The sequence below is a fragment of the Spodoptera frugiperda genome, chromosome 27 (assembly GCF_023101765.2).
Source record: "Spodoptera frugiperda isolate SF20-4 chromosome 27, AGI-APGP_CSIRO_Sfru_2.0, whole genome shotgun sequence".
Lineage (NCBI taxonomy): Eukaryota > Metazoa > Arthropoda > Insecta > Lepidoptera > Noctuidae > Spodoptera > Spodoptera frugiperda.
The window spans coordinates 3,430,052-3,456,226 of record NC_064238.1 but is presented as its reverse complement, the minus strand read 5'-3'; the positions used below and the strand labels follow the sequence as shown (position 1 = coordinate 3,456,226).

General features: G+C 36.9%; 3 protein-coding genes across 6 annotated transcripts in view; all 3 read right to left on the bottom strand.

The window, feature by feature from the left end:
• The window catches only part of LOC118263330 (zinc transporter 1), a 93,026-nt gene that overhangs the window by 30,531 nt on the left and 36,320 nt on the right, over positions 1-26,175 (bottom strand). The gene's annotated exons all lie outside the window — the stretch shown is intronic.
• LOC118263787 (lysosomal acid glucosylceramidase-like) lies at positions 8-8,723 on the bottom strand. Its single transcript, XM_050705341.1, has 13 exons — positions 8,639-8,723; positions 6,935-7,010; positions 6,212-6,348; positions 5,662-5,896; positions 5,233-5,377; positions 3,053-3,209; positions 2,722-2,882; positions 2,466-2,589; positions 1,979-2,092; positions 1,540-1,684; positions 942-1,021; positions 519-799; positions 8-118 (listed from the first exon to the last, which is right to left on the bottom strand). The coding sequence occupies exons 2-13, from the start codon at positions 7,008-7,010 to the stop codon at positions 16-18; spliced, it is 1,758 nt and encodes a 585-aa protein (XP_050561298.1). The 5' UTR covers positions 8,639-8,723; the 3' UTR covers positions 8-15.
• LOC118263333 (protein scalloped) overlaps positions 9,241-26,175 on the bottom strand; it is a 56,935-nt gene continuing 40,000 nt past the window's right edge. For 2 of the 4 annotated variants that reach the window (XM_035575254.2, XM_035575255.2), the window contains 9 exons: positions 23,969-24,098; positions 18,347-18,477; positions 18,064-18,180; positions 17,565-17,605; positions 16,837-17,014; positions 15,622-15,699; positions 14,928-15,094; positions 13,143-13,377; positions 9,241-11,880 (listed from right to left, as the gene is read on the bottom strand). In XM_035575254.2, coding sequence (XP_035431147.1) covers positions 11,767-11,880; positions 13,143-13,377; positions 14,928-15,094; positions 15,622-15,699; positions 16,837-17,014; positions 17,565-17,605; positions 18,064-18,180; positions 18,347-18,477; positions 23,969-24,098 — 1,191 coding nt within the window. In that variant the 3' untranslated portion in view covers positions 9,241-11,766. The remainder of the gene's footprint in view (positions 11,881-13,142; positions 13,378-14,927; positions 15,095-15,621; positions 15,700-16,836; positions 17,015-17,564; positions 17,606-18,063; positions 18,181-18,346; positions 18,478-23,968; positions 24,099-26,175) is intronic. The other 2 variants (XM_035575256.2, XM_035575257.2) reach the window with 2 other exon arrangements.

Here is a 26,175-nt window from a genome sequence, read left to right as displayed (position 1 = left end):
TAGTGTATTTTTATTCTAGGGATTAATTTCTATTGTCTTAATTGATCTTGGTTCCATTATAATATCAATATATCTAGAGCTGCTTATTCTTATTTCCACATTCATTGGTCTTCTTCGTCTGAAAAAAAAAGAACAAAATAAGTAAATGTTTTGTAAAAATTTAAATGCTATCAGAAAACATTACTAATGACTAACTAATTAGCAATTCGAAACAATCTGACCTGTTTTATCAATTGAAATGTAATTTAGATATTTTATCAATCTTACCAATTACCTAATCTTAGCAATTATATAACCTGAATCGCTTGGCCAGTTCTTTCATTTCACAATAACATTATAACAAAGGAGACTATTAGGTCAGAAATACTAGACCCACTGAGATACACAGTATAAATTCCTTAAATTTAAAAACCTTAAAAGAATGCCCTGATCTATCCAAGACCACTCCAAACATAAAATGAACGAATTTAGTCCTGATTTAACTAAGTCCTTAAATTATCCCAAATTGTATAAATTACCTGTTCTGCATTACAACCACAAGATTTCCATTTGGTTTCCTCACAGCTACATTTTCTATGTTAGCTACACTTCTTCGCGACACTCGAACGCGTCGAGACCCTCTTGGAATGAACTTGGAGAAATGACCCATTGCATAGAACATAGGCTGTTTGATAAATTCATCTCTGTCTTTGTATACTAAGATTGGCGAGTCCACGAAATTGTCCACCCAGTTGGGTCCGCCTATGGGATCCAGGCAGAGATTCCAGTCAATCCATCCCACTACATGGTTGTTCAGGTCCTGTTACAAAATAGAAAAATATGTTTATTAAACAGATATAGCACCTGTAACTCCTTTAGTGTTGGGAGTGTATGTGAGCGGCGCCCATTACTTAAGATTTGTTAGGCAAGGTGGCTTCTTAATTTGAATTTTGGGTACGTACTTGTAAGATGCTTTTGACGTAAGTGCCAGCTCGTCTCCAGGATCCCAGAATGACTTTTTGTAAATTCCAAGGCATAGATCCTGAAATATACATAGAAATATTTATGTAGGTAACTACAGATATATTGTAAATAGGTCATTAATTTTATGAATTGCAAAACCAAACGATGTATTCTAAACAAATTACTTGAATGACACGCTACCGACTTGCAATAAATGAAGAAATGCGTTGAAGATAAAAACATGAATGCAATAAGAATACCTATGTAAAGTATCGTACATTATGTATGTGAGATTTGTGTCAAGTTTAAGTCCAATTATCCACTCAGTAGGAACTCTTCCGACAACTTAAAATTTAGACGTGGTAGACATCATAGAGCAACGCGGGCCTCCCGTACGAGGTCCGCGTTGCTCTATGGGTAGACATACAGTATCTTCGAGGATTATGCACGTTCTGCATAGTTTTTATGAAAAAAACTAACCAATTGTTTTAAAGTGTATGAAAATCGTGTCAACTAAACCAACGAATTAGTTAGACTGCCCAAAATTAAATGTTAAACTGTTGCCCAAACTTTAGTTGTTATAGTGGTAGACAATACCTTCACAAGCTTCTGTCGCAAGTAGAATCTTGTCAGGGTATCTGTTCTGGATAGCTGACAGTATTTGTGGCGGGAAGAAGTTTCCGTACCAATGGACAGCTACTCCGTCCATGTAGTCTATGGATTCTGGGGCTGCGAGCTCCATCTGCGAATCAGATATAATTAGATATTACTTTTTTTTAATAATTCTTTTTTTACGGGAGTTGAATCCACGTCAATAAATGCCTGTGTATTGTGTAGTCTATAAAGTAAAAAATGATTTTGAAGCATACTTTCTAAGGTGCCAAACAGAAGCGATTTTTGATATTGTAGTAGGTAGTATTTAGGCACTCATTTAATAAAAGTTTAGATAACGGGCGTTATATTTAGGTTGAGCTTCTCTGCTTATATATTGAGGAAATAAAGACAAGATATTAAACAGATATTGTTTAAAACTTACTCCTGCTAAATAAACTGGTAGGAGGTATCGTTGGTCATCAATGCCAAGGATTTTCGTCTGGTTAAAACGCGACTTCTTTATCGTAGGCCCGAGGTTATCGGCTAGCCAGCGACCCTGTAAACGTAAAAAATAGTTCCTCATCATCAACAAATCAGTTTATCGAGGTCCTCCAAGTTACCTTAGCCTTTGCCACAATATCATAACTATGTTAGGTTAATACCCTGCTCTGAGCTGAACAGAGCCTAAAGTATGAAGTCAATATTTTATTTAAGTAATAAAAAAAAATGCCTAGACTTTTACTGTGGTACACGTGAACACGCAGTCGTAGGTCTGTAGCGTACAAGTCTACACAGCCGTTCTAACGTAGCATACTACGAAACTACGCAATGGTAGCTACGTAGCATACTACGATGCTACGCAATTGTAGCTACGGGAATTCTACGTCGAGTTATTTATTGCATGCCATAAGCTATCCGTTTATACGTACCAATTCATGAGGGAACCATCCTAAAGAGTTGAACTGCACGAATGGAACAATGCCGTTAATAGGTTCGTTTGTCGTGGTTATCGCCCAAATTTTGACGTCAAATCTATCGTATTCTTCGATGAAACTGAAATAAACAAAAATACAATGTAAAAGCCATATAACATATACTTAAAATTTAATATTTTGTACATAGAAGGTACTAATTCTGATCCACGATGATATATTGACTTCTTGAGGTTTAGTTTCTATAACTTACCGCAAGTGGTAATCAGCGAAAGCCTGGTAGTATTCCTTTTTGAGTTGTGCGAACCCTGTGATCGCTTCGTTGGTTTTCATCCAAATTGGAGGAGACCAGGTACTGGCAGTTATTTTGATTTCATCTGTCGCAACGCTTTGTGCTCTTTTTATCATTGGCAGCTAAAACATTAAAGATACTTTTGAAGATTTTTTTCGTCAATTTTCATTTAGGGTTGGCAATCTACGAGTGCCATTTCTAGTGTCGCAGATGTCGAGAGGATGTGATAATTGCAGTCCAATCTTATCATTTTTCGTAGAATTGTAGATAGTAAAATCAGTACAAATATTACCTTCAAAAAGAAGTCGTGATGTGATAAGGAAAAGTTGGACAAGGTAGCATCATTCCACGGAGTTTCGGCGTATGTGTATGGATATTCGGAGAAGTCACAACCAGCAATCGGTACTCTGATCATGTTGTACTCCAGTCCTTCCGGGCCGAAGTAGGTTCTGGAATTTAAAGATGTGATATTTTAAGAGAGATGAAGTGGGAGTTTCCTTGTTCGTGTTCCACTAAATAGGGGAAGTCAGCTCAAAGCGGCCATAGGAGGCAAAGCGGCCACTCTTAATTTTTCGGTTATTTGAAATGATAGCGCAACGTTGCCTTTCTGTACGTATAACCAAACTCCCGCCCCGTGCCAGTCACTCATTTTCAAGCGGTGAGAATGAACCCGTGGTTCTAGTAACGACAAATATTTTTTTGTGCGTTTTGTTAAAATAATACGAGGTAAGTTCAACCTGTTTTGGTCAAAACTATTTATATTAAAATGCTTTTATTGCACGTTTAACGTTACTTATCTATTTTGCCTTTATTGTGTGGTATTTGCTTCGAAATATAGTAAATAATGTGAGTGAAAATATTTTTTTAAATAAAATGGTTGAAAAAGGCAAAGCGGCTCGGGCAAAGCGGCCAACTGACCGCTTTGCCCTTACTTTCATACTATCGCTGCATAGATATAATTCTTATTTATTTTGTTTAGATGGTCAATAACTACAAGAGAAAAACAGCGCAGGCTTCTTGGGACGGAGGAAACGCCCGGGTGTCATCACTGTGAGGACCGCCCGGAGGACACGGTAGAACATACGGTGGCGGTGTGCCCTGGGTGGGCTGAGCACCGCCAAGTCCTCAGGGACCTCTCGCACCCAGCACTGGTTCAGGCCATGGTGCGGAGCGAGAGGGACTGGGATGCCGTTTCCTCCTTCTGCGAAGCAGTCATGCTAGCTAAGGAGGAGGCGGGCGCGTGAGAGAACAAACCTCCTCACGCCCCAGCCGTCGCGAGAGACACTCCGGGCGTCGGGGATCGCGGGACGATCTCCGGCCACCGTAATTGCGGGCCTATGGACGGCGAGCAAGGGTAGCTCACCGCCCGAACAGAACCAGACCCGCGTGTCAAAGAGCCATCAGACCATCACAGATGGGGCTCAGTAGGGCTGATGCCTGGTCCGGAGCTGCGGACTACCTAGCGGGTTTACCGGAGCTCCGGCTCGAAAAGCAGGAGAAGGAACGGTGTGGTTTTTAGTCAGTAAGAGTCTGACACTCCCTCTCGCCTCGCTCAAGGCGGGAGAAGTCATTGGATGATTTTCCCCCTCAAAAAAAAAGGCTTCTTGGGACGAAGCTAGGTATAGGTAAAAACTCGTAGATTATGCATAGAAGATATTAAGACTTAAAATAATAGAAGTAAGTAGAACTTACATTATTATTGATTGAGATTGATAAATAAAATTATGACTGACTGTGATTAAAATAGGTAAAATGTTGTTGATTTTTTTTATGTGAATTATATGTGTTGATTTTTGATTTTGCATTTTTATTTTGTCAATCACGGTATTTTCCAACAAAAAACAATTCATTGCTTGAAAACTTTTGGGGTGGCCACGTTGCCCTTACCCCCGTGGCCGCTTTGGGCGACCACTCGGGCAAAGCGGTTTTATGACAAGTTTTCGTAATCTGCAAATCATATGATTATTATTCAACTTACGCAAATTTCAATTGGCCATTCCAAAAATTCGATAAATTCTCGACTAGTTAGTATAGAATTCTCTTTAAAAATCTTTCGTTCAATGGCTTTTTTTTAAACTCAAAGTTAAGGTGGCCGCTTTGAGCTGACTTCCCCACTATTAACTGGTACATAATTATGTACCTCTGGCAACTTTTCTGGCGTCTGCGAGCACATCAATCCCCCCAATTTGTCAACTTTAATTGATTGTGAACCTTATTGCTTTTCACCGAAGTTGACAATGAAAGAATAGGGTACCTATTTCATGTTTTAAGTTTATCTTAAAGTTGTAAACACTAGTTATAGAGGTGTTCTCCCTTAAGGGGATCATTTTGTACCACTTTCCCCTACTAAGTCTATCTACATCGCCTAGCCCAAAGCGGGAGTGGTCATTAGATGATTTTCCCCCATCAAAAATATTCTATCTATCTACATAATAATTCCATCTACATAATAAAGTACCGAAAGATTCTTACTGCATGAAGGTCTCTTGTGTGGCTTCTGAGAGTGTGCGCCAGTTTATAGCAGCCGCATCAGTGACAGATCCACCAAAACCTTCGATGACTTGGTAGCGGGTGCTCGGGTAGATACGCAAGACCACGTTGGTTAATATGTCGTAGACTGAAAAAAGGAAAAATTACACTTTTCAGGTAGGTACTTTATATTAGGAATAAAGTATGGTATTGTTTCTGTAGATGGCATACCTACTCATGCTAGTTTTGATAAAGAGTACATAATATTAAAACCATTATAAGGAGAAATGTGTTCGTTAACAAAACTTCGACCTTTTAATCAATCAATCCTTGTAGGCCAGTTAAAATAATGAGTAAGAGTTACAGTTTCTGCCACGGAAAAACAGACATTAAAATTACAGTCATTAAGTATAAAATACACTGGTAACATACGTTCAGGTCGGTCGGCGACTCTCTCAAACTCTTCGCTGTCTTCATCGTCGTCCTCATCCTCTTCATTATCATCCATTTCTTGTTTGAATGGTGGATCAGGCAAGTTCTTTAGTTCACCAGCTCCGAAGTCCATTTCTATAGGCTCAGGTTCAGGCTCCAGGTCTCCAGGGTCATCGAACCTTTGTTCAGGCAGTGTTTTGATTGTACCATAACTTTTCTCGAAACGTTTTCCACCCTGTGTTGAAATTAATGAAGATGTAGTTGGTTATGTATGAAAATTGTATGGAAGCTGTAGGTATACAGTTACAAAAATTAACCTTATAACAGCCAGTTTAAGCGTATAAATAACTAAATCACAATACTTATAAATCAATTGTAACAAGAGTAGTACAACGGGAGTTTTTTGGAACTGCTTAATGCTCTATTTTCATATGTGGATTACATTAGCCCAATTAAAAACCAAATGCTTAAAGTTGATTTTCGATATAAACGGCTAACCTTCAGTACCCAAAATATTTCCTAATTAAATTGCAATATTATAGTTACTTACATGTGTAGAAGTATAGACAACATAAGTGCCCCTTGCTGGGTTCTCTCTAGTGACGGTATCGCAGTAGGTGGAGTTACAAACACAGACTATGGACCTGAAGAGGCCAGCTCTACGTCGCTCACATGGTTTATCTTCAGCTGTAATGAATTAATGACTTGTTCAGAGATTTAATTGTGATAAGTACACAAATGAAATTGGTCGTGAAATAAAAGGACCATAATAAAAGTCCGTTAAACGGGTTTCCATGAAGGTTCATGAATGCTGTTAAAGTGAAAGTTTAAACCTGAACCGGGGCATGTGATGTCATTTGGAAGGGTATTACTATGTGCATATTACCTACATACCTACACTACACACATAACATGTAGTATGTTGTAGAAATCCGGTAGATGCGGGTTATATCGCACTTTGTCATTGTTTATGAAGGTAGGAAAGTAGATATCTAAGTACCTACCTACTTATTCTAATCTTCTTAAGGATAGTAAGATTTCGTATCACTCTGCTACAATGTGTCATAATGTCATGTTGTCAAAACAACTCCAGTCTGAAGTCTGCTAAGAGTAAATATGATTTGGCAATAGGACCTTACGTGGACATGGGACGACGTAGGTATCTAAGTGGGGATTACTGCGTGTGTCGTTTTATAAGTCTGCTCTGTCTACCCTCTCAGAGTGGTGTGGTCTTATAACTAGGTACTTTACAAATATCAATAAGTTTACTCACCAAATTGTCCCACCGCCAGTAACGAACACAATACCACCGCTGCGGCGATCCATCGCATATTTACGGAGATCGCCATCTAAAAGGTTAACGTTAATTTTTATAATTTACTAAAATATGTCTCTGATTCATGAATATCTATCTGGATACATAAATAATTTAAGATATATATAAACCAACGTAGAACTTAAAGAAAATACCAGCACTAACCTAGTGTGAGACCCTTTTAGTACCTGATACACTCTGTGTCTTATTTCATATTACCGATTCAGAAGCCTAAAACCCTATATGAAAACTTATCTGACAGGTTGCAGGTACCAAACAAACCGACCAACGTAAGCATCTGTCGGTAATTATGCGGGCGTTGATTGAGAAATATTTTTGAAGAGATTTTTGACTCCATATTTAATAATTAAAATCTACCTATCAACAACAACAATACGTGAAATTAATTCGCTAATCTATGAATTATATCGCTACTAAACATTCTTATTAATTAAGTCTTAAAACATTGATATACGTAATTCGTTATTATGTTTTTAATTAGGTATATATACCTACATATATCTTTCCTTTAATTCTAATATTATATGACTAACGAACCCTGAGTCTCGGAATGTATCAATAAAATGGTTCTTTTTTCGAGTCTCTGATTTGCAGCATTAATTCAAATTTAATACTACACAATATTCTAATCAAACGATAGTACTAATAACATACTCAGGTCCCAAACTTGTGACAACTACCTAAACATTGCATTACCTACTGCATTGCCTACACTTTTGGGGAGTAACAAGCGCAATGTTATGTTTACGTAGTTCTAAAATCTGACTAATGAGAAGCCTAAGCTACGATAAGCTGTATTAAAAGATATATCAAGTATAAGTATAGATAAACAAATTAATGTAATAAATTATATCGAGGACATGGTCATCTAAGGGCATTCAGATTTTTGAAAGAAGCGGTCCTTTTTACTAATTTCTAAGTATCACTTGCATAGGCGTAACAAATAAATGAACTAAGAACTCCTGTCTATAATTATGAGCACGTAACTAATAGAGTTAGATTCGTTATCATAAAAACACTTTCATAGGATTATCTTGAAGGATAATACTTTAGCTAGGTAGGTAAGAATAGATTTTTTTTATGAAATATGGGGACAAACAAGCAGATATATCGCCCTGCTCATGGACACTCAAACCAGAGGACTTACAAATGCGTTGCCGGCTTTTGAAGGAGTTCGGTCTTGACCCAGACCATGGGTATTCGGAGGCTAAACTAAATAACTTGAGATCACCTAGGTTCCTCTCTAATGTCTGATCACATCACACTGAGGGAGCTTTTTCACAAGAGATGTGCTATGTAGCTATGCTACGAACTCTACGAAGACGTAATAGCTAAGCTGTGAAACTATGTGACCGCTTCCATTGATACTAAGCTATGTAGCTGTGCGAGGAAGATGCGCAGCTCGATCCATAGCACACATCTTTCCATATAAAAACTTAGCTGAGTCCGTTTCCACCAGTGCATAGCAATGTGTACCAATGAATATAATCGGTGGAGGCCAAACGCATTAACAGCAACGTAGCATAGCACATCTCTGGTGGAAAAACATCCTGAGACATGGCCAGTATCAACATTTGAGAAGAATTCAGGTCTGTGTCACAACACTACTTTCTTATTTATAAAAAAACAAAATACACTTACCTTGACACACCACACGAACAACTGAATTTCAGTATTTGTTGATTAAACCTCGCAAGGGTTTTGATATCTTATCACCGAATTATTATATTATCAAATGAATGTCGATTAGAAAAATACCTAAATAGGTATCTTAAAATTTAATACACATATTGATCCTTTTATTTTCATCGTTTATTTATTGATCTGAGATTTCGAGCTCTAGTGTTATTTTAAGAAAGGTAAACTAAGCGATAGGTAGAAAAGTCACCAAATCGTAATTAGAAATCTTGAGATATTAATATCAATTCATTTTATATTCTAATACTATCGCCTTGTATATGTGAAAATCGTTATTATTTCTCAGTAATCTTGTTCTTTCCCAGATAATAACTATGTAATCATTTATTTTTATCACTATGGAACCCTAAAACTAACATTATCATATTTATCTATTGCTTGTTATAATTAGTGCAATATGTTGACTGACTTTTACACTAGAGAATTAATTAAAAAATTTAAGTGATAGTGTAATCCGGATTTTCTTCAAGATAATGATTACAAATAGTTATCAAGGCAAGGCGTCAGAACGATAATGTGAGGTAAAGGAATAATAATACACGTGATTTTTATGAAGACAATATAATTAAATTTTCATACAAATCTTTAACGTAGTATTATCTTTAAAATACTGTACACTGTCGGCTAGTATTGTAAAAAATCATTTGCCATTTCGATTGAAAATAAATCGGCAAAGAAATATTCATAAAAACTTAGAACAATATAAAGTTGAAGGTACTCGCGTCCGATTGCAAATGATTGTCTCCAACTTCGCCGACTAATTCTTTTTATATTTTCATATTGATATGGCTGATTGTCGATATGAAAGACTTGTATAGAAGCAAAAAACGCTTACAAATACTAACTGAAAGAAATGCGCTAAAATTATTTTATTTACACAACACGACCTAACGATACCTATATTGAATATTGCCATCGGCATCAAACAATTCCATGTTTAAGTTTAGTAAACTATATTCCAGTCCGGAGCCATCGCGCTGGACTCGAATAACATTGAGTTAATCTCATTTCATTGAGTACATATTTAACATTAAAAATATAAAATCACAACAGGGCAGATCTTTTTCACTAATTATTGAACACGCCGTCGTATTGCAAATAGAAGACATCAAGTTGTCGTACGGTTCTTTAACAATCGTGGAAAAAGGATAATTTCGACCAAACAAATCATACATTACAGAGTATTGGACAGAGGAATCTACAATTGCAACAAAAATTAAGTTTCTCTTAAGTACTAAATATGTGACAACTTCACGGATAAGTTCCTGAACGACTATCGCCATATAAAAAAGAACCTTATAGCTAATCACTTTACAATTTATCTAATATAACTCTATCAAATAAATACAAAAATCTCTTATTTTTATTATCTAAGATAATATTTTCCTACCTCATGTCTTGAAACTAAATACTATTTAATGCACATAAACTTAACACTGTGTAAAATTAAATGAGCGCACCATTGCACGCACGGGAGGACCCTAAATATATTTGACTAAAAGAGAGATCAAATCATTGCCACGTTACATATTCATGCAAGTATGTCGAGTACTGTGGACACTCATTTGTACTTTGAAATTGGAAGCAAAAGCGGCCATATTGCTTTGTATTAGTTTCTGGAAAATTAGAAGGATGTGTGGATGTACTGTTGAAATGGAAAACGCTGGACAGAGAAGGGTCTGGAGGGTAAAGCTGCCTCGGAACGCGCGAAGATTGACGTCCTTGTAGAGAAAATGTTCCTGATGTCAGATATGTACATATTGAGATACACGATCGTACAGGCCTAGTTACATATGATACATTTACACATTCTTAGATCTGGCAGACCGTGTGAACACATGGACACTATCAACTTTACGTACATAACAATAGAATATGTACAATGTAGGTACAATACCATACCCTAAGTACCTAGTATTTAATGTGGCAAAGACTGCAATAGTAAGTCAAATCGGCAAAACGTACATAGAAACTAAATAAAATGCTATGTCTCAAAAAGACCTAAAAGTATCAAGGCAAAATGAAATAATAATTAAAGCATAATAAAATACTCGAAAGAAAACAATAGTTGCCAAATTATTTTATGAAGATTTTCTATACTAAAGGACAGAAGTAAGTTGGACTGGTTTAAAAAGATAACTAAAAATAGCAACGGTAAATTGTACCATGAGCACTTAACTGAAAAGAATAGGTGTCGTAATTCTATATTTACTCTTATTAAATCTATTATTTCCATGGTATACTACACTAAACTTTAACCTTTTCACTTTAACATTATCTTATTTTAATTTCTCTTCAATATTTTAACGCAGTGAAAAGACTAAATATGCTCAAGTAATTTATGTTAATGTAACATAATTATAGAGGCACTGTGTGTATTCAATCTATATAATTTTATATAATGATATTTTTACACGCGAAGTATACCGAACGATATTTTGTATTTTAAGAATTATTTAAAATATTATTGTTACTCTCTTTATCTTAGAACCTTATAGACACATTTTAGAATCGAGAGCATTATGAAAAACTCAAGAGGATAGACCTACGTGATATAGACAGGGAGCCCATAGAGGTACTGATGACACCGATCAATCAGTTGCCGATTCAAGGGATCAGGACTACGATAGACAATATTTAAAATTGAGCTATGTATAATAAACACTCAGTTACAAAAATACTTGTAGCGTAATTTTCAGATCACATTTTGCTATTATAGGTTTTAATAACAAATATTTTTATTTTTGAATCTAAAGAGAAAGTACGAGCAGAGTGAAATTAGGACAGCACTCGTAGAGGGCCGCGAGGGAGCGCCATGATGGCTGTCGCGGTTACATAGTCTATTACATTAGTAGTTACTGTACATATATACTTGTTTACCCGGCGTATGCGCATTTAACTCTAGTGGAAAGGTGATTTCAATTCCATGCTTGAGGGTTAATTGTGTGTGTTGTACGCGCATGCGCCGGTGGTGAGTGGCGCTGTATAGTGATACAGCGCAGTCTGCATTCGGGTTGCGTAAGGAATGGTTGTCTCGTACAACGAGCGGGTAGTGCGGGGGTGTGCGGCGTTCAGTCTTTGACGAGCCTGTAGATGTGATGCTGCGCGCCGTGCTCACTGTTCGACACTTCAAACACAAACGCTGCACATAATAATGTCTCTTGTGTATCTCGGTTTGACACCACCTGTGGAAGATAAACAACACTTTAGAATAACTTGTTATACTATATTTTTGTTTAAATGTGGGAGAGCCATGCTAAATAAACGAATGGACCACGCTCGACCGGATGTGATACCACGGCCTCATAGAAAACTCTACGTGAAACAACGCTTTCGTTGTATGAGTGAGGTTACGTGCCCAGTCCGCCGGGACGATTACCGGCTTATTACATAAAAATACATTCAGATCTCACTAAAGGTAATAAAATTAATCACCACTCTAAGATGTAACAGCGTGAAACAACAAAACCATATATCATAGCATTTTCTTTCCACTTTAAAAGTCAAATTAACAGCAACAACCAATTAATGGAAACTTTCTTTTAGCTCTCCAACAATTAAACGACCGATACAAATTAATTTATCTTTCAATATCAAACATGGAAATGTTCTTAGCGATGGTAAAAGAAAAGAAAAACTATTCACATCACAATATGGAGAAAGATACATACATCATTCAGATTGATGAAGTCATAAAATGTAAACTATGAAAGGACATATTTCCTTTACCTAGTTTTCGCTATAAACACAGTGTAAGACCACGAATGCCACTTAATTATGCTGGTTGCGTATGCTCCACATGCTCGCGACGGATATCGCAACACATAGCTACTATGTAAGTATGTACTTATGTAGCTATAACTATGATTTAATGTAAACAATGCCCATTAAATGCAGTCACTCGTTTAATTACTGTCTGCCATTACTGGTTCTATAGTTAAAGTGTTAGTGAAAATTAACTATAGCACTAAGGTCTATTAAACATTGTAAGACACTTGGGAGTTGAATTCGAATATGAAGCTTAATCACATGAACCATTCGAGACAAGCTCTACTAGTATCAAGTGACACTGGGATCCATATATTTGGAATAGATTTTGACCCATTTACTCAAACAGTTAGAAGCACTTTTTATATTTGAAATGGTTTGGCGATTTGCCACTATTTTTTTTTAATAAACATTGCTCCACTCTAGGATTTTCTCCTGTATCGTGGGTGCGTTTACAAACATACAATTTCAGATACACAGACCCGGAACAACAATTTGTGGATCACACAAAGAGTTGTTCCGTGCAGGAATCGAACCCGCGACACGTTGCACGGCAGCCAGTTGCCTAGCCACCGTGCAGACTATTACTCCCGCCTAGTGGCAAGCAAAGACACAGCATAATAATGATAGAGCACACCTATCTAAAGAAAACTAAATAAAAATATAAAAAAAAACTGACCTGCAGTATAGTGAAGTTTTCTAAAACGCTGTTCATCATATACTTCTCAGGTAGATGTTTCAGTTTGTGTATGAAGTTGACCATGTATTCGCACATGGGGGACCGGTGTATGCGGTACACGAAGCGACCGCCCTCAAAGCGAGCATACTCCGTCTCCACCTTCTCAACAACTTGCTTGCCGAACGAACACACCTTCGTACTACACGTTATGGTCATGTTCTCGTTGCTTTCATACCTGGAAAGAGTGAAAATGTTAGTTTAGTATGTCTCGTGAAGTTTAACTATAGTTGGTAAATATACGTTAATTCAGGTAATATCCCTAAAACTAAGTCTGACAAATACTATACTGATAACAGCATCAAAATTGGTTCAGCTAAACGTGAGATAATTGCGCACAAACAAACAAACAAGCACACATACATACAAATTAAACCGGAAACCTCCTTTTTTATTTTTGAACTTGTTTAAAAATTACATAGATACAAGCTTTAAGAAAAATGTTTTTATTTTATTTTTTACATTTACTGGGTCGACTTGTTTCTAGGTTACTAACTAGGTTTCAGAGTGCAAATTATTAGCCTTTTTCTACGCAGAAGATAGGTACTTTAGTATTGTATTGAATGTTATAAGGAAGCTATATAAATCCCATACATGTATCATAACTGTACCATTGACGTAAGACATTAAATTTCCTTCTATCGAACACGTTCTAGCTACGTCACAGTTGTAAAAATAATATGATTTGGCATTGATTAGTTCCAAATCGATCGAATCGATCCAAATCGATTTCGATGATACATAAGTATGTATTATAAGTATAGGTATATAGAGTATTATAGGTATTAATGCCAAAATAGTTTATAAAAATATTTTATTACTACGCAATGGGTTTTGTAACCTACCTAATACACTAAAATAGTATAGTACGTACCTATTCCTATGTATCACCTAAGTTAGTGTTGACAGTATAAAACCACGAAAATGAATCATTTATAACTAACTAAATCGATGATTCACAATTAAGTAAGAAATAAATAAAATTAGCTTCACAATTTAATGTATTATTTAGTATATTATATATTTGGATCGTTATATTTGGTCATAAATATGATAAAAACGTGACCATATAAGTTTATAACATAGAAGACACGTCATGTACCTAAATATCCCAATGCACATTCTAATATAGACTTCGCACGCGTTAATTGTACATAACTAGTAAACTCGGCGATCTCCGTTTCGCCACTTTTCTATTTAGCTTGCAATTTTCCTGAATTTTCTTTGCTATAAACCTCACGGAGCCTGAGACCTTACCAACGAATGCAAAACCGAGGAAATCGGTTCGTGCGTTCTGGAGTTATAGCGTCAGGAAGGAAAACCCGACTTATTTATATATAATAGATATAAATCTTCCTCTTGAATTTATTTAAAAACTACATCAAAATCCGTAGCGTAGTTTTAAATAACTATAAGCATAAGTACATAGGGACAAATTAGTATTCATAGAATTTATCAAAATCCTTTCTTAGGGGATGCCTACGTCATAGTAGCTTGCAAAGTCTTAGCTAGATCGGTTTAAAAATGACAAAGCTTTGTACATACTTTGATCTCCTATTTTATATTTATACCCATGAGTGCAGATTAGCAGATGCCTACGTCATAACATCTACCTATATACGAAATTTCACCCCCATCTGTCCAGTGGTTTGGGCTGTGTGTTGATAGATCACTATGTCAGTCAGTCAGTCACCGTTGAGTTATATATATTTAGATGTAGATACTTACACACTAGTGACCCCGTAAAAGGCTCCAGGATCGTCCAGGTTATTTGTGTTCAAGTCTGCCCAGAATTTGACGAGGAAGAACGCATTCCGTGGACCTTTCTCATATAATTCTTTGAGGCCACCTTTCTTCTCTGGGAACTTATCATTAATCTGTTGTACGTCCACTGACTGGAAAAATAAAATACATGGATTAATATAATTTGATTATGAAGTGAAACAACTTTGGCTTTATAAACGATAATGGGTACCATTGCTATGCGCAACAAGTGTGATCCTCAAAATATGTTATTCAGTACCCTTAGTGCGACTTTGCTTTACGTTTAAAGTAATCAAAACAAGAGCGCGTTAAGCGCTCTGATTGGTCAGTGCGAATAAACTAACCAATCAGTGCGTCGAACTAAGAGAAAAGTTTGAATATAATGTGTAAGTTAATGTTAGGCCATTTTCTAGTGGTGTAAAGTTGTTTATTAACAACTTACAGATCATACAAATAGTTATTATGTACGCCAATCGATACGCATTTTACAGCAGTTGGACCTAACCATGCAGAAAGATCATTGTTCTGTGGCACAATATTGTCAGCGTTATTTGATAAGCCACAATTGGCCAAATAGCTTTTTAAGTACTTTCGGTACAAGTTATCTCACGGGAAACGTTTTAAAAAAGGTTTTTAGTTCTAAGAACACAATATTTACCTCTAATAAAGGATCTGCGTACGTAACGGTGCCACCTATATGCACGAATAGATGTTGCGCCGGCGCCGAACTTGGGTACTGAAAAAAAAACAAAAGGTTGACAATCAAAAGATGTCTGGTGTTATTGTTTGATGTTCAAAAGTGCCAGGTTTTGACTCTGTTTGCGATAAAAGTAACAGTAAATACTGTACCTAAGGGAGTATGACTATTCGACAATAATAAGTTTATTCACCAGGGGTGATTGTAAGTAATTGGGTTATTCCAAGTTGCAGTCTATTCCTGCTATCAAAAGCTTTTTGATTCCTGATAAAAAGGAAGGTTATCTCTTGCTCTTTATTAATTAATTTTGTAACTGGATTTGAAGTATTTAGGTTGGGATAGACTCCACGAGGAATTTATTAAGTAGTAAAGACATACCCCACAAAAATGACAAGAATTTTATGCTAGTTCCAAGGCAGAACCAAAATAAGCTTTTCAGACTCTACATAACACTACGACTTAAATATACGTAAGTACCGTGCCTAAACAGTCACAAAAAAATCTTGACATAATTTTATTCAACTAAATTATTACTCTACTTAGTTTTTTTACAAGATAAATTCAGCTATTATTTATTTAAACATGAAGTTGTAATGTCAGTCAAAGCGAGACAGTTAAATTTATTATTTCATGATATCAAAAGTTCAAGGTATGTTACTTTCAATTTGTTAGTGAACGCTGACGGTCCTTTACTCGTATTGTGTTATATACCTATTTATTAATGCTTTAGACATGTATTTATTGTTTTAAAAGGCACAAGGTAATGTAAACCGAAAGGCAAACAAAGTGAAATTAATTTAAACATGATTATTGTCCTTGAGTGAGGGGTTTTTCTCTGGTAAAAGGCAAGAAAACGTCAGAGGAAATATTGTAAATCATATCAAATACGTATTAAATATTATCCTGTATTGCATATACTATGATACTTTTATGATTTAAACTATTAGGCTTAGTTTTGTTTACTTTTGAGGATACTCGATTACTTTCAAGTTGTATTATGAGCTCCGTTATGGTTTGAAAGTAGTCGAGCTATATTCTCTCCCTCGTATAATTATCTCAGGACAGTTCTCAAACCGAAAATACTGTTTACATCAAAGTCAAAATTATTTATTTCAAATAGGCCAAGAAGACACTTTTGAACGTGTCTTATTCTTGTCTAAGGTATCAAGGTCTTACCGTTTCAGGATCCCGTGGGTGTTCAACGAAGGCTGAGAACTCTACAAGGCGTAGTTTATGCGTGGCGATGGCGCGGCCCTCCCATGGCGGTGGCGGCGCGACATCTGTCCCACTCGGCACTCCCACTCCTCCTACTCCTGGGACACCCTTGTAACCAGCACCAGGGAACGGTTTTACGCTGTAACAAAGATATCAAGTTTTTGAGTGGAATTGTTAGGTTGAGGAAGAAAATTGCATATCTGGAGGGTTTTACAATATTTTCAAAAATGTATGATTTCTTCTGTTTTGTAGATGTGTATTCCTAGTTTCAGAGCAAGATTAAAGAATATGGATCACACAAATAATATTGCCCGAATGTACAGTTGGCGCGGTGGCTGAGTAACCAACTCTTTGTGTGATCTACAAATTGTTGTTTCGGGCTGGATGTCATGTGTATGTGAACTTCTATGTTTGTAAGAGAAAATCTTAGTGTGTGGCAACTAGTCATCTAGTGTTAATAATCGTGTCGTATAGTGAATTCAGTCATTACTTGAAAGTAAGAATAAGTAAAGTTACCATAATTTTCCGCATGTTTTATTCTTCAAGTAGGTAAAGACGTTTTCATTTAGTAACAGAAAGTGAATGTGTTTTCGATCTTACAATTGACTGGTAACAATACTTAACGTTTCACAGAAATCGATCAAAAACGTATCATTAAGGATTATATTCCTTGACATTAAGATACTTACTCTTGTGAAGGTCCGGCTTGTAGACCCGGCTGCCAAAATTGCTGTAATAATGAAACAAATAATTACTAATTATTGTAGTTACAAAAATAATCGTCATAAGCTTTCATGTTATTGTATGCTCAAGTTGTTATTCTACACACATCACTTGAAGCATTATTTTGATTTGTGAAAACATGAAGATATGAATGTTTTATTCCAATGTAATGCACGCCCTGACAGTGACTATCTAATTTAATTAAAAATGATCCTTTGCAACGTTATTACTGTGTCGAATTTTCAATAAAAATTTTAGTCGTTTCCATTTACCAGTCAATTATTTGTAATATGAAGAGAAAAACAAAAATGTGAGTAAAGCAATTTCAGTATTCAATTGGTGTTATTGTCGCCTATTCTTTACTTAATACGTGCAATTTGGCAACATGCCTAAATAGTAGTGAAGCAACACAATTTAAAAAGGCGAATTAGTTTTTATTTTTTTACTAGTTACACAAAGGCATGCCTTTTGCAAGTTGAGTACCGTATGGTGGTACGCTGGGTGCGGTATACCCGCTACGATCTGTGCGCTAGACAGTGTGCTCATTGACTGCATGGCCTTTTCTTTCATCACCCCACCATCCTAAACGTCATTCATATCTATACTTTATTACACTGTATTACGCTTTCTTATCTTTTGGCACGAACTTCTTAATTTCATCTTAGAATTATTTTAAAAGATGTAGTATAACAATGCTAATTGATTTTGTTGTTGGAACACAAATACTGATATATTTTAAGACACTTACCACTTTGAGTTTGGCCTGAATTTCTCGAAGTTTCCGCCTAGCTAGCACCTGTATGTGGGATGACACTTGTTTTCTCGTGCGCGTTTTTCCTGTCCTCAATTTTATATACCTTGCTATCAGCTCGTTTCTTCCTGTAATTGAATTAAAATCTTGATTAGTTGAAAGGTTTGTAATTACAGATAAGTGTTCTTCCATTATATATGCTACCAGTATCAGGTTCCTATCTGGTTTTATGAGCTACCCGTGACAGATACGAGCACGTTCGAATCCGTGCTAATAGAGTTACTGCCGATTCTTAATTATGTATGTTATCTATCCACAAAAGTGTGCGGATGGTAGAAATTCAAGTTTATAAATCAAGCACACTATAAAACACGAAATCTTTAAACTTTTCCTTCGATTAATCGATTCATCAAACTGGTTTGTCCTTCCCTAAGCAAAACTTCTTCAACCCTGTCTCATTTCCATACCATCTAACATTTACATGAAAACAGATTTCAATCATTCAAAACCCTAAAAATATCATTCCCAAAATCAAAAGCCCTAAAACAGAAACAACAAACGAATTCTTTCAACCAGTTACGGGGCGTGATGGACTCGCGAATATCCAAACTTCGGCATTTATAATAATAACAGTATTCAGTGGGGTATTTCAATTTAAGTAATAAAGGGGTTAAAACATGTGCCAATTGGCCGCGGAATATTTAGCATAGCTGTATCAGACAAACGCGTAGAATGCAATGCAGGCAGCACTACCGATCCTGTTATGAAACAATTTTCAAAATATTTTGAATAGCTATTTTCAATCATTGAAACTGCAGTTGAACAGGAATGCGGGGTGGATCGTCCGTAGTCAGTGCAAACTGGTATTGTGAAATAATTTTCAGTCGGTTTACATTGAATATTGTTGTCGCGAAATATTTTAAATATTCTTTTTGTTTAAAGTAAATTTGTTGATGTTCTTGTAAGGAATATTGTAATGTTTATTTAAATTATTGTTTTGTTAATATGGCAGTTCATAGTTTTACGTATTATAAAAAAGTTTGATTAAAATCTCTAAGTAAGTATAGGGTTGAAGTTGATCAACGGGTCTTATGTGTGCCTCATTTGTTTACGTTTACATCCCAATAGCAACTTGTAACTTCTTGACTGACGACCAGCTAGACTGTCGTGAAAGGCATAAGTACATTTTTTATTACTTTAACCGTAAAGAGAATTAGCAGAAAGACAAACGTGTAATAGCTTTTGCAAAACACGTATTTAATTACAGGTTAACTTTAGATTGTAACTTAAAGTCATAAAAGCTAGAAAGGCAAACGTCTACTCATAAAATGAATGATCAAACTCAATTAAAAGCAGACATAACTTGGTGACGAAATTTTAATATACATCGTGTATTAATTGATGGACACGATAGAGGAAGACCCGGTCAGAGCAAAGTAAATTGAAATCTCATTGAATTCGGGGAATGCGATGGCGACGAGAGGCGGCTGGTGCGAATTTAATTAACCCCTTGCTTGCTCGTTGAGGCGAATGTGTACGTATACCGTATATACGTACTACACTATTTGTATGTATTGATTAACAGTACTATTCGGCCCGTCAATCGGCATACAAAAGACCGGCAAAAGCGTTTTAGTGCAATTGAAAATGCTTTCTACAATTGTAAAACACATTAAGTTCAGTTCCATGTCATTTCTATGAGAGAATTATGTCTCAATAAAAACGTTATATTATTTCCTACGTCTATTACTACCAATAACAACCTCCATAATAATATTCTGCATTGCGCTTTAAATATCACGCTAGAACACGGCCCCCGCTACAAGATTAAAGCAATATCAGTTATTTTTATATTAAACTAGAATGAAAGCTCAGATCTTTGGAAGGAAACTCTTCAAGACTGTTAAGTCAAACATTCTTGAAATTACTTCGAAATTATGGCACCGTCGTAAACTTTTCACGGCGGGTGTTAAGCTAAAATTAGTAAGTGCGGCCACTCTAACAAATTGCTGTTAGCACGAATTAGTGAAGTGAATATACACGTCGTATGTTATTCGTTGCGAGCGTAACTTCCAGTTGTGACATACGCGCCCGCGAATTGAGCATTAAGAGTGCTTTCACCCGAAACGTCGTGTGCATCCTTCTATAAATAGTGCGGTGCAGAGAAGGATCAAGTCGAAACGTTTCTATTCCACAGTGAATAGAAAAACAAGAGATCATTATTTATTAGTTCGTTAGTTGGCTAATTTGGTCCATTGCCAGCGCGACGCGGCCACGCTCTCGCGCACTCCGCGAGGAAATTGTGCGTGCACGCTCCAGCTACATTATGAATATTTACTATTTTCTTTTTGAACAGGTATTTGTTGTTACTATCGCACACTTGTTCTCATTGCTTTGTTTATACACAAGTTTCACAATTTTGAATAGATTTTCGAAATTAAACGTGGATTAAATATTTTTTTTATTATTCTCGAACCTCTACTTACAGCGGAGCGTTTTGAAAAGTAATTTATTCGACAACTGGGGAGATATTGGAGATCCATCAGAAATACATTAACGTCGTACCTGAGGCATGACTTCGCGATTGTTTTTGCTTATATTGAGCTTTTGCCCACAAAATATATTCTCCTCAATAATATTAGTCGTAGACCTCACTGTGTACCTACTTGTTTGTGCTTACAATAGAATAAATAACAAATTAACGTTCATATTATTTGTTACTGATCAAAAAGTCGTTTTATTGTACGAGTACTAAGCAGGTATAATGAATAAGCGTTCAAAACTATATTTCATTAACGCATTTAAGGCCAATTATCCACACCATAATAACCAGCATTAAATTTATGTAATAGGCCTACAATTTTACTTCAAAACGGAATATTTTAGGCCCATTTCGAGTGTGATTTAAACTAATTATAAACCACTACCCTACCTTAGTAGATATTATCTAAGAAAATAATTAGGGTGCCGGCAACGTGTTAATAGGAAACAACAGAGTACTTATATTATAATGATTTGGAAACAAGGTGGAGCAATACATGTAAGTAACAAGGGCAGTTCGTCAAAAATGAGGACCCTTGAATGACAAAGGTTCTGCGAAAGATATTGGACTTTGTCGAGTTACACGGGCGTCGTAGCAGAATTTCACGCTGACCCAAACAGGAGCTATGCGGAGCAAATCCTCGCGGAAAGGGTTGAGTTGCGACAGGTCTAAGGAGGATTTCTTGGGAGACAATCGGGAGTTATGCCCGAAGCGGGCGGGGCGCTAAACAACGGGCGCGGGCGGCCCGCCCCTTCTTTATATTTTCTTACTGCGTTCGCCGCCTAGCGGCGCGGCCGGGCCCCTTACACGCTCGCTCGCTCACTAATTGCGCATTCTTCGCATAGTTTAGCCCTCCCGACGAACCCCTCGCCTGCCACCCCCGGACCACGTGAAGCCGTGCGCCGACGAAACTTTCATACTCCCAGGATATTGAGCGGTTTTGAATGTCTTAACTCACGAACGTGCCGCCAGCAAAGCTGAACACTAGCTTTGTTGGCAAACTGTTCCAAACTACAGTCTTCAAGACTGCCGAGTGCGCCGATCTAAGCCATCCCACACGTGCAACTATGACATGCCGAACTCAATTCACTAATGTAATAACGGATCCTGATAGTTCACAACTGCCGAGGGCTCTACGCTTCAAAGATATCTAATTATTTCATAAACATTAAATATCTCACAACATAACTTTTATCTACACTTGACTTGTCAACTTTTAGATAAAGTTGCTTGCGGTTCATTTTCCTCAGTACAGAAAACCCCAGTAAACATAGAATACTACAGAACAAGAAAACTATAGATCGTTGGTACACTGGATTAATTTGGATTCAAAAGAAACTTTTAAAAGTAAGTTTCAGAGTTACCCAAGTTAGAAAAAGCCCATTACAGTTTTAATAAACACACAATAATATCTCCCTCGGAGAATGGATTATTGCAGCACATGACGATCAAGCAAAACAGTGTCCCATGGAACGTCACGGTAAGGGAGAGGGTGGGACGACGGTACGACGGTACGACGGACAAGGGTGACGCACTTTTACGTAGATTAAGCGGGAGGACACGTCCTCGAGTAATGTGGTCATATATTGTCCGGGCGACGCGACGCGTGTCCGCAATTATTATCCACACAGATAACCATTACCAACATCTTTTGCACGAGTAATAACACTTAGACATACTTGTTTACAAATAGAGACCCACATCTCTAGGGAGAAACTTTTATTAATACGTTTCATGACTTTTTATTGTTGACTATGTGGTGACATTTATAAAGAGGAATGATTGTGACACAAAAATTATGAACCTGAATTCCTACATCAAAGTATTTGAAAAGACAAAACGACTGAAGTAGATGTAGGGCATGGCATTTCCTCTAATCTCCCCTTCCGCAGTGTGAACTGTAAGATTTGAAGTAATTTAAACATCGCATTTCTTTACGCCTATTAAATCACTTAAGGTGGACACATCGCCTGTGGTAAATTTGTTTAGCAATTCCATTTGGCACCGCGACGAGGCTGAGCGGGCAGTCCTTTAATTAAAACCGGGACGTATAATGTTGGGCGCTTGACGCAAACTTAATGTGCGTCCGGCGGCGATGTAATGGCACTACCACCCTCTGATAATTGTCCTATGTCAATTCTGCTCCATAGCACCCGTAATATTACTTTTCCGAAAAGATTATGGAACTATTCTCCCCGGGTTAAGCATGTAGGGCTTACAAATAACAGACTTTGTAAATTATTTTATTCAAGCCATTACATCTCCGTAGTATTTGAGTCCAACCGGGCTCTACAAAGGCCCGCAGAAGAAGACTTTACGCCTAACTATAAAATACTAAAGCAACACAAACCGTTTCCTTCGGCAGTTAATTTACTGGAGGCAAAGCGTTGTTTTTATGTAGCAATCGTCACGTTCGCGTTAACGAGCTTTCTAAGTTAACAATGTAACGTGAAAAAATTTGCTCCCGCCTCCCTTTCATGAACAGAGCTTTCATTTTAATAATCGGGGCTTATTGAGAACAAATTGGGGGTTAATTTAGAAATATTTTTGTGGCGATAATAAATGGGGCATAGCTTTCATAGTTCACTAATTACCGTGGCGTTCGTGTACGCAAGTATTTATACACGTAAATTCTGAACAAAGCCACGAGACAACACATGGGTTCTTCGAATTGGCGACATGGTCCGATCGAGAGAGATAATAATTGTCGGTTCACGTCTTTCCGCGGAATCCTATTGCGCAAACGGCTTTTGTCGGCCGACTTCAATAGGTCCTACACTGGCTTTTGTCTCGTGCTACTGCCATTGTTCATTTTCGGCACAGTGGCCTTGATATCTCTCCATTATTTAACTTAAGTGACATATAGGTAAATCGATGTGTAGGCGTCCGTTATTAAACAAAATAATCGATGTTTGGTCTAATATTTAAGTTTAACTGAACTTACTTCTAAGTAAGCATATTGTTTGTAAACTGGTAATATTATAAAAATATATTATTTTTGTTTATCCAATCTTATGTTAATAAAAACGAATGTTTACGCTAGTGCCTACAAAGACTTCTAGCATGTTTGGACTCACCGTACATCTTGCCCTCGTCGGAGAGAATAATTTTGCGCCTGCCGCACGGCGGGTAGATGGCCAGGGCCTCTTGGAAGCTCTGCTCAATGTCTGGACTCCACACTCCCTCCGCATCAGCCGCGGACATATCCTGCGAACGCGCTTTGTTTTATAAACACTACTTATTTAATATCGAAACAATATAGAATCGACATAAATTTTCCCACTCTAGGTAATTTTGACGTCAAAGCTAACACCTTACCCAGGACACAAATGTTTTGAAAACGTTACCTAGGCAAAAGAAAACACAAGCCCAAAGAAAAAACATGCTTTCTCTCTGTATACTAAAGGACTGACAAAAAGAAAAGTTTGAAATAAAGACGCAATAGGAAAATAGCGTCATATCTACAAAGTTGGAGAACAATCGCGTTCCGCGAAAACCCCAATGTTCTAAATGGAGCTGTTTCCCAGCAAATTCACGCGCTCTAAAAGTTAGTAAGTGCAACTTCAGCTTTAGTGCGAAATAATTATGAATATTGTGAACCACACGCGTCTCCCATGTGTATGTCATTTGAGAGACATTATACTTCCAGATATTTATTATTATTTATAGCGGTAGACGGTTTTGTCACTTTCAATTCATGCCAACAAAACAGCAGTGTCAGATATCGTGTTCCCCATTTCCTGAAGACACTCAGTAGCTTTAACTGTATCGAAAGCTTGTTACGCCCCAATGAATCGAATCTTACGATACCATCATTAATCTTATGAACTAAATACGTTTCGAAGATAAATCGTTTCTATGTTAGCCTAGTCCACTTCCAGAGAAAACGAAATTAATTCAAGAAGCCTTAGCCATTGAAACTAAGTAGGAACACTGAACAGATGTGCTTATTATTAACATTTGTAAAGAGTTTGCTTACAGAGTGTTACAAGTCGTGGAGTGCGTCATTGTAATTAATAGACTCGCTTCTATTCTCAAAAGAAAATAAAAATAACGCGCTGCCCTCGACTTGGTCCAACAGGCCGGATCGAAAACATCGTGAATCACTGTTCCTTGAAACTACTTGAAACGTAGCTGTTTCTGGATTTGTTAACTACTAACAGTCAATATTTACTTGCAATTTCTCACAACCGCGTCTTACTAATTGTTTTTGTTACAGGTTTAAATTTATTTCGTTATCAATCAGCCGCTGTGATTTTTATATCTGCTAGTGATTTGTTGGATGTGAATGTTAGTCCAATAAATATCATTGATAATGTTGCGATCACAGAAAAACCGGTTGAAATTCACAGGAAACTTTTTTTTAGAATAATATTTCTTGGCCTATCACACGCGGGATGACTCAAGCGAGAGGTTTGGCCATAATGAAATCTCGAATGAATCTGCGAACACGAGATTCACTTTGTATATCAGTTTACACGTTATGATAATGGGTAGTAAAGTTACCCTTGTGCGACCTGCAATCGTAAATGCGTGTGACTGAACTATGCTGCACACTTTCCGTGCTGCGCAAATTGCAACCGTGTGCACTTATGTTTACACAAACGTGCACGCTTAAGTACCCTCTTCTAATCCGGAGTCCACGATTACTTCTACAAACAAAGCTCCTACCTCATGACTTACAAAAGTGAACTAAGATTTACTAATAACTGGGTAGTAAATCGGCAATATATGAGTTGACTGTTTCGTTTATCGAGGGACTGGCAACAGTACTACGTTTACTGAATAAAGAAGAAAACGAAGATTAAGCTAAAGGAACAACGTAAAATCACCAAATAGAACTTAATTTGAAATGAGTAGACAAGTTTCAGAAATGCAGTCATCTCGCTGCTAAAGTGTTGCAGACTGGCCATAAATAGCTGAAGAGGCTCGTGGGAACCCTTCATAAGGTGAAGATCGGTGTAAATATGAGCTAATATTTACGAGCCGTTAAAATCGACACGTGTTCCACGCCTCGGCTGGCGAGTGACCAGCAATGATCATTAAATTAATGGTTAACTTACTGAAGTAGTTTACACTTAACCACGTGGTAGTGTCCCGAAAATGGAATATGCAATAAAACTTTAGCGGGAGTCGGTAATAGATTAGCCGTAAAGGATTTGCTGGTTGGTGTGAATGGTCTTGTCGATAAGTAAGTAATAGTTTGAGGTGTCGAGGATGAACATTTGGATTTTTATATCATTCGAAATTATGATTAAAGAGATCAATATGGACTGGTTTATAT

Coding starts and splice junctions, on each gene's coding strand:
- LOC118263787 (XM_050705341.1), bottom strand. CDS start 7,010: ATGGCGATCTCCGTAAATATGCGATGGATCGCCGCAGCGGTGGTATTG. Junction 3,210..5,232: donor ACACAAGAGACCTTCATGCA/GTAAGAATCTTT, acceptor TTTAAATTCCAG/AACCTACTTCGGCCCGGAAG. Junction 2,883..3,052: donor ATCACGACTTCTTTTTGAAG/GTAATATTTGTA, acceptor TTAATGTTTTAG/CTGCCAATGATAAAAAGAGC.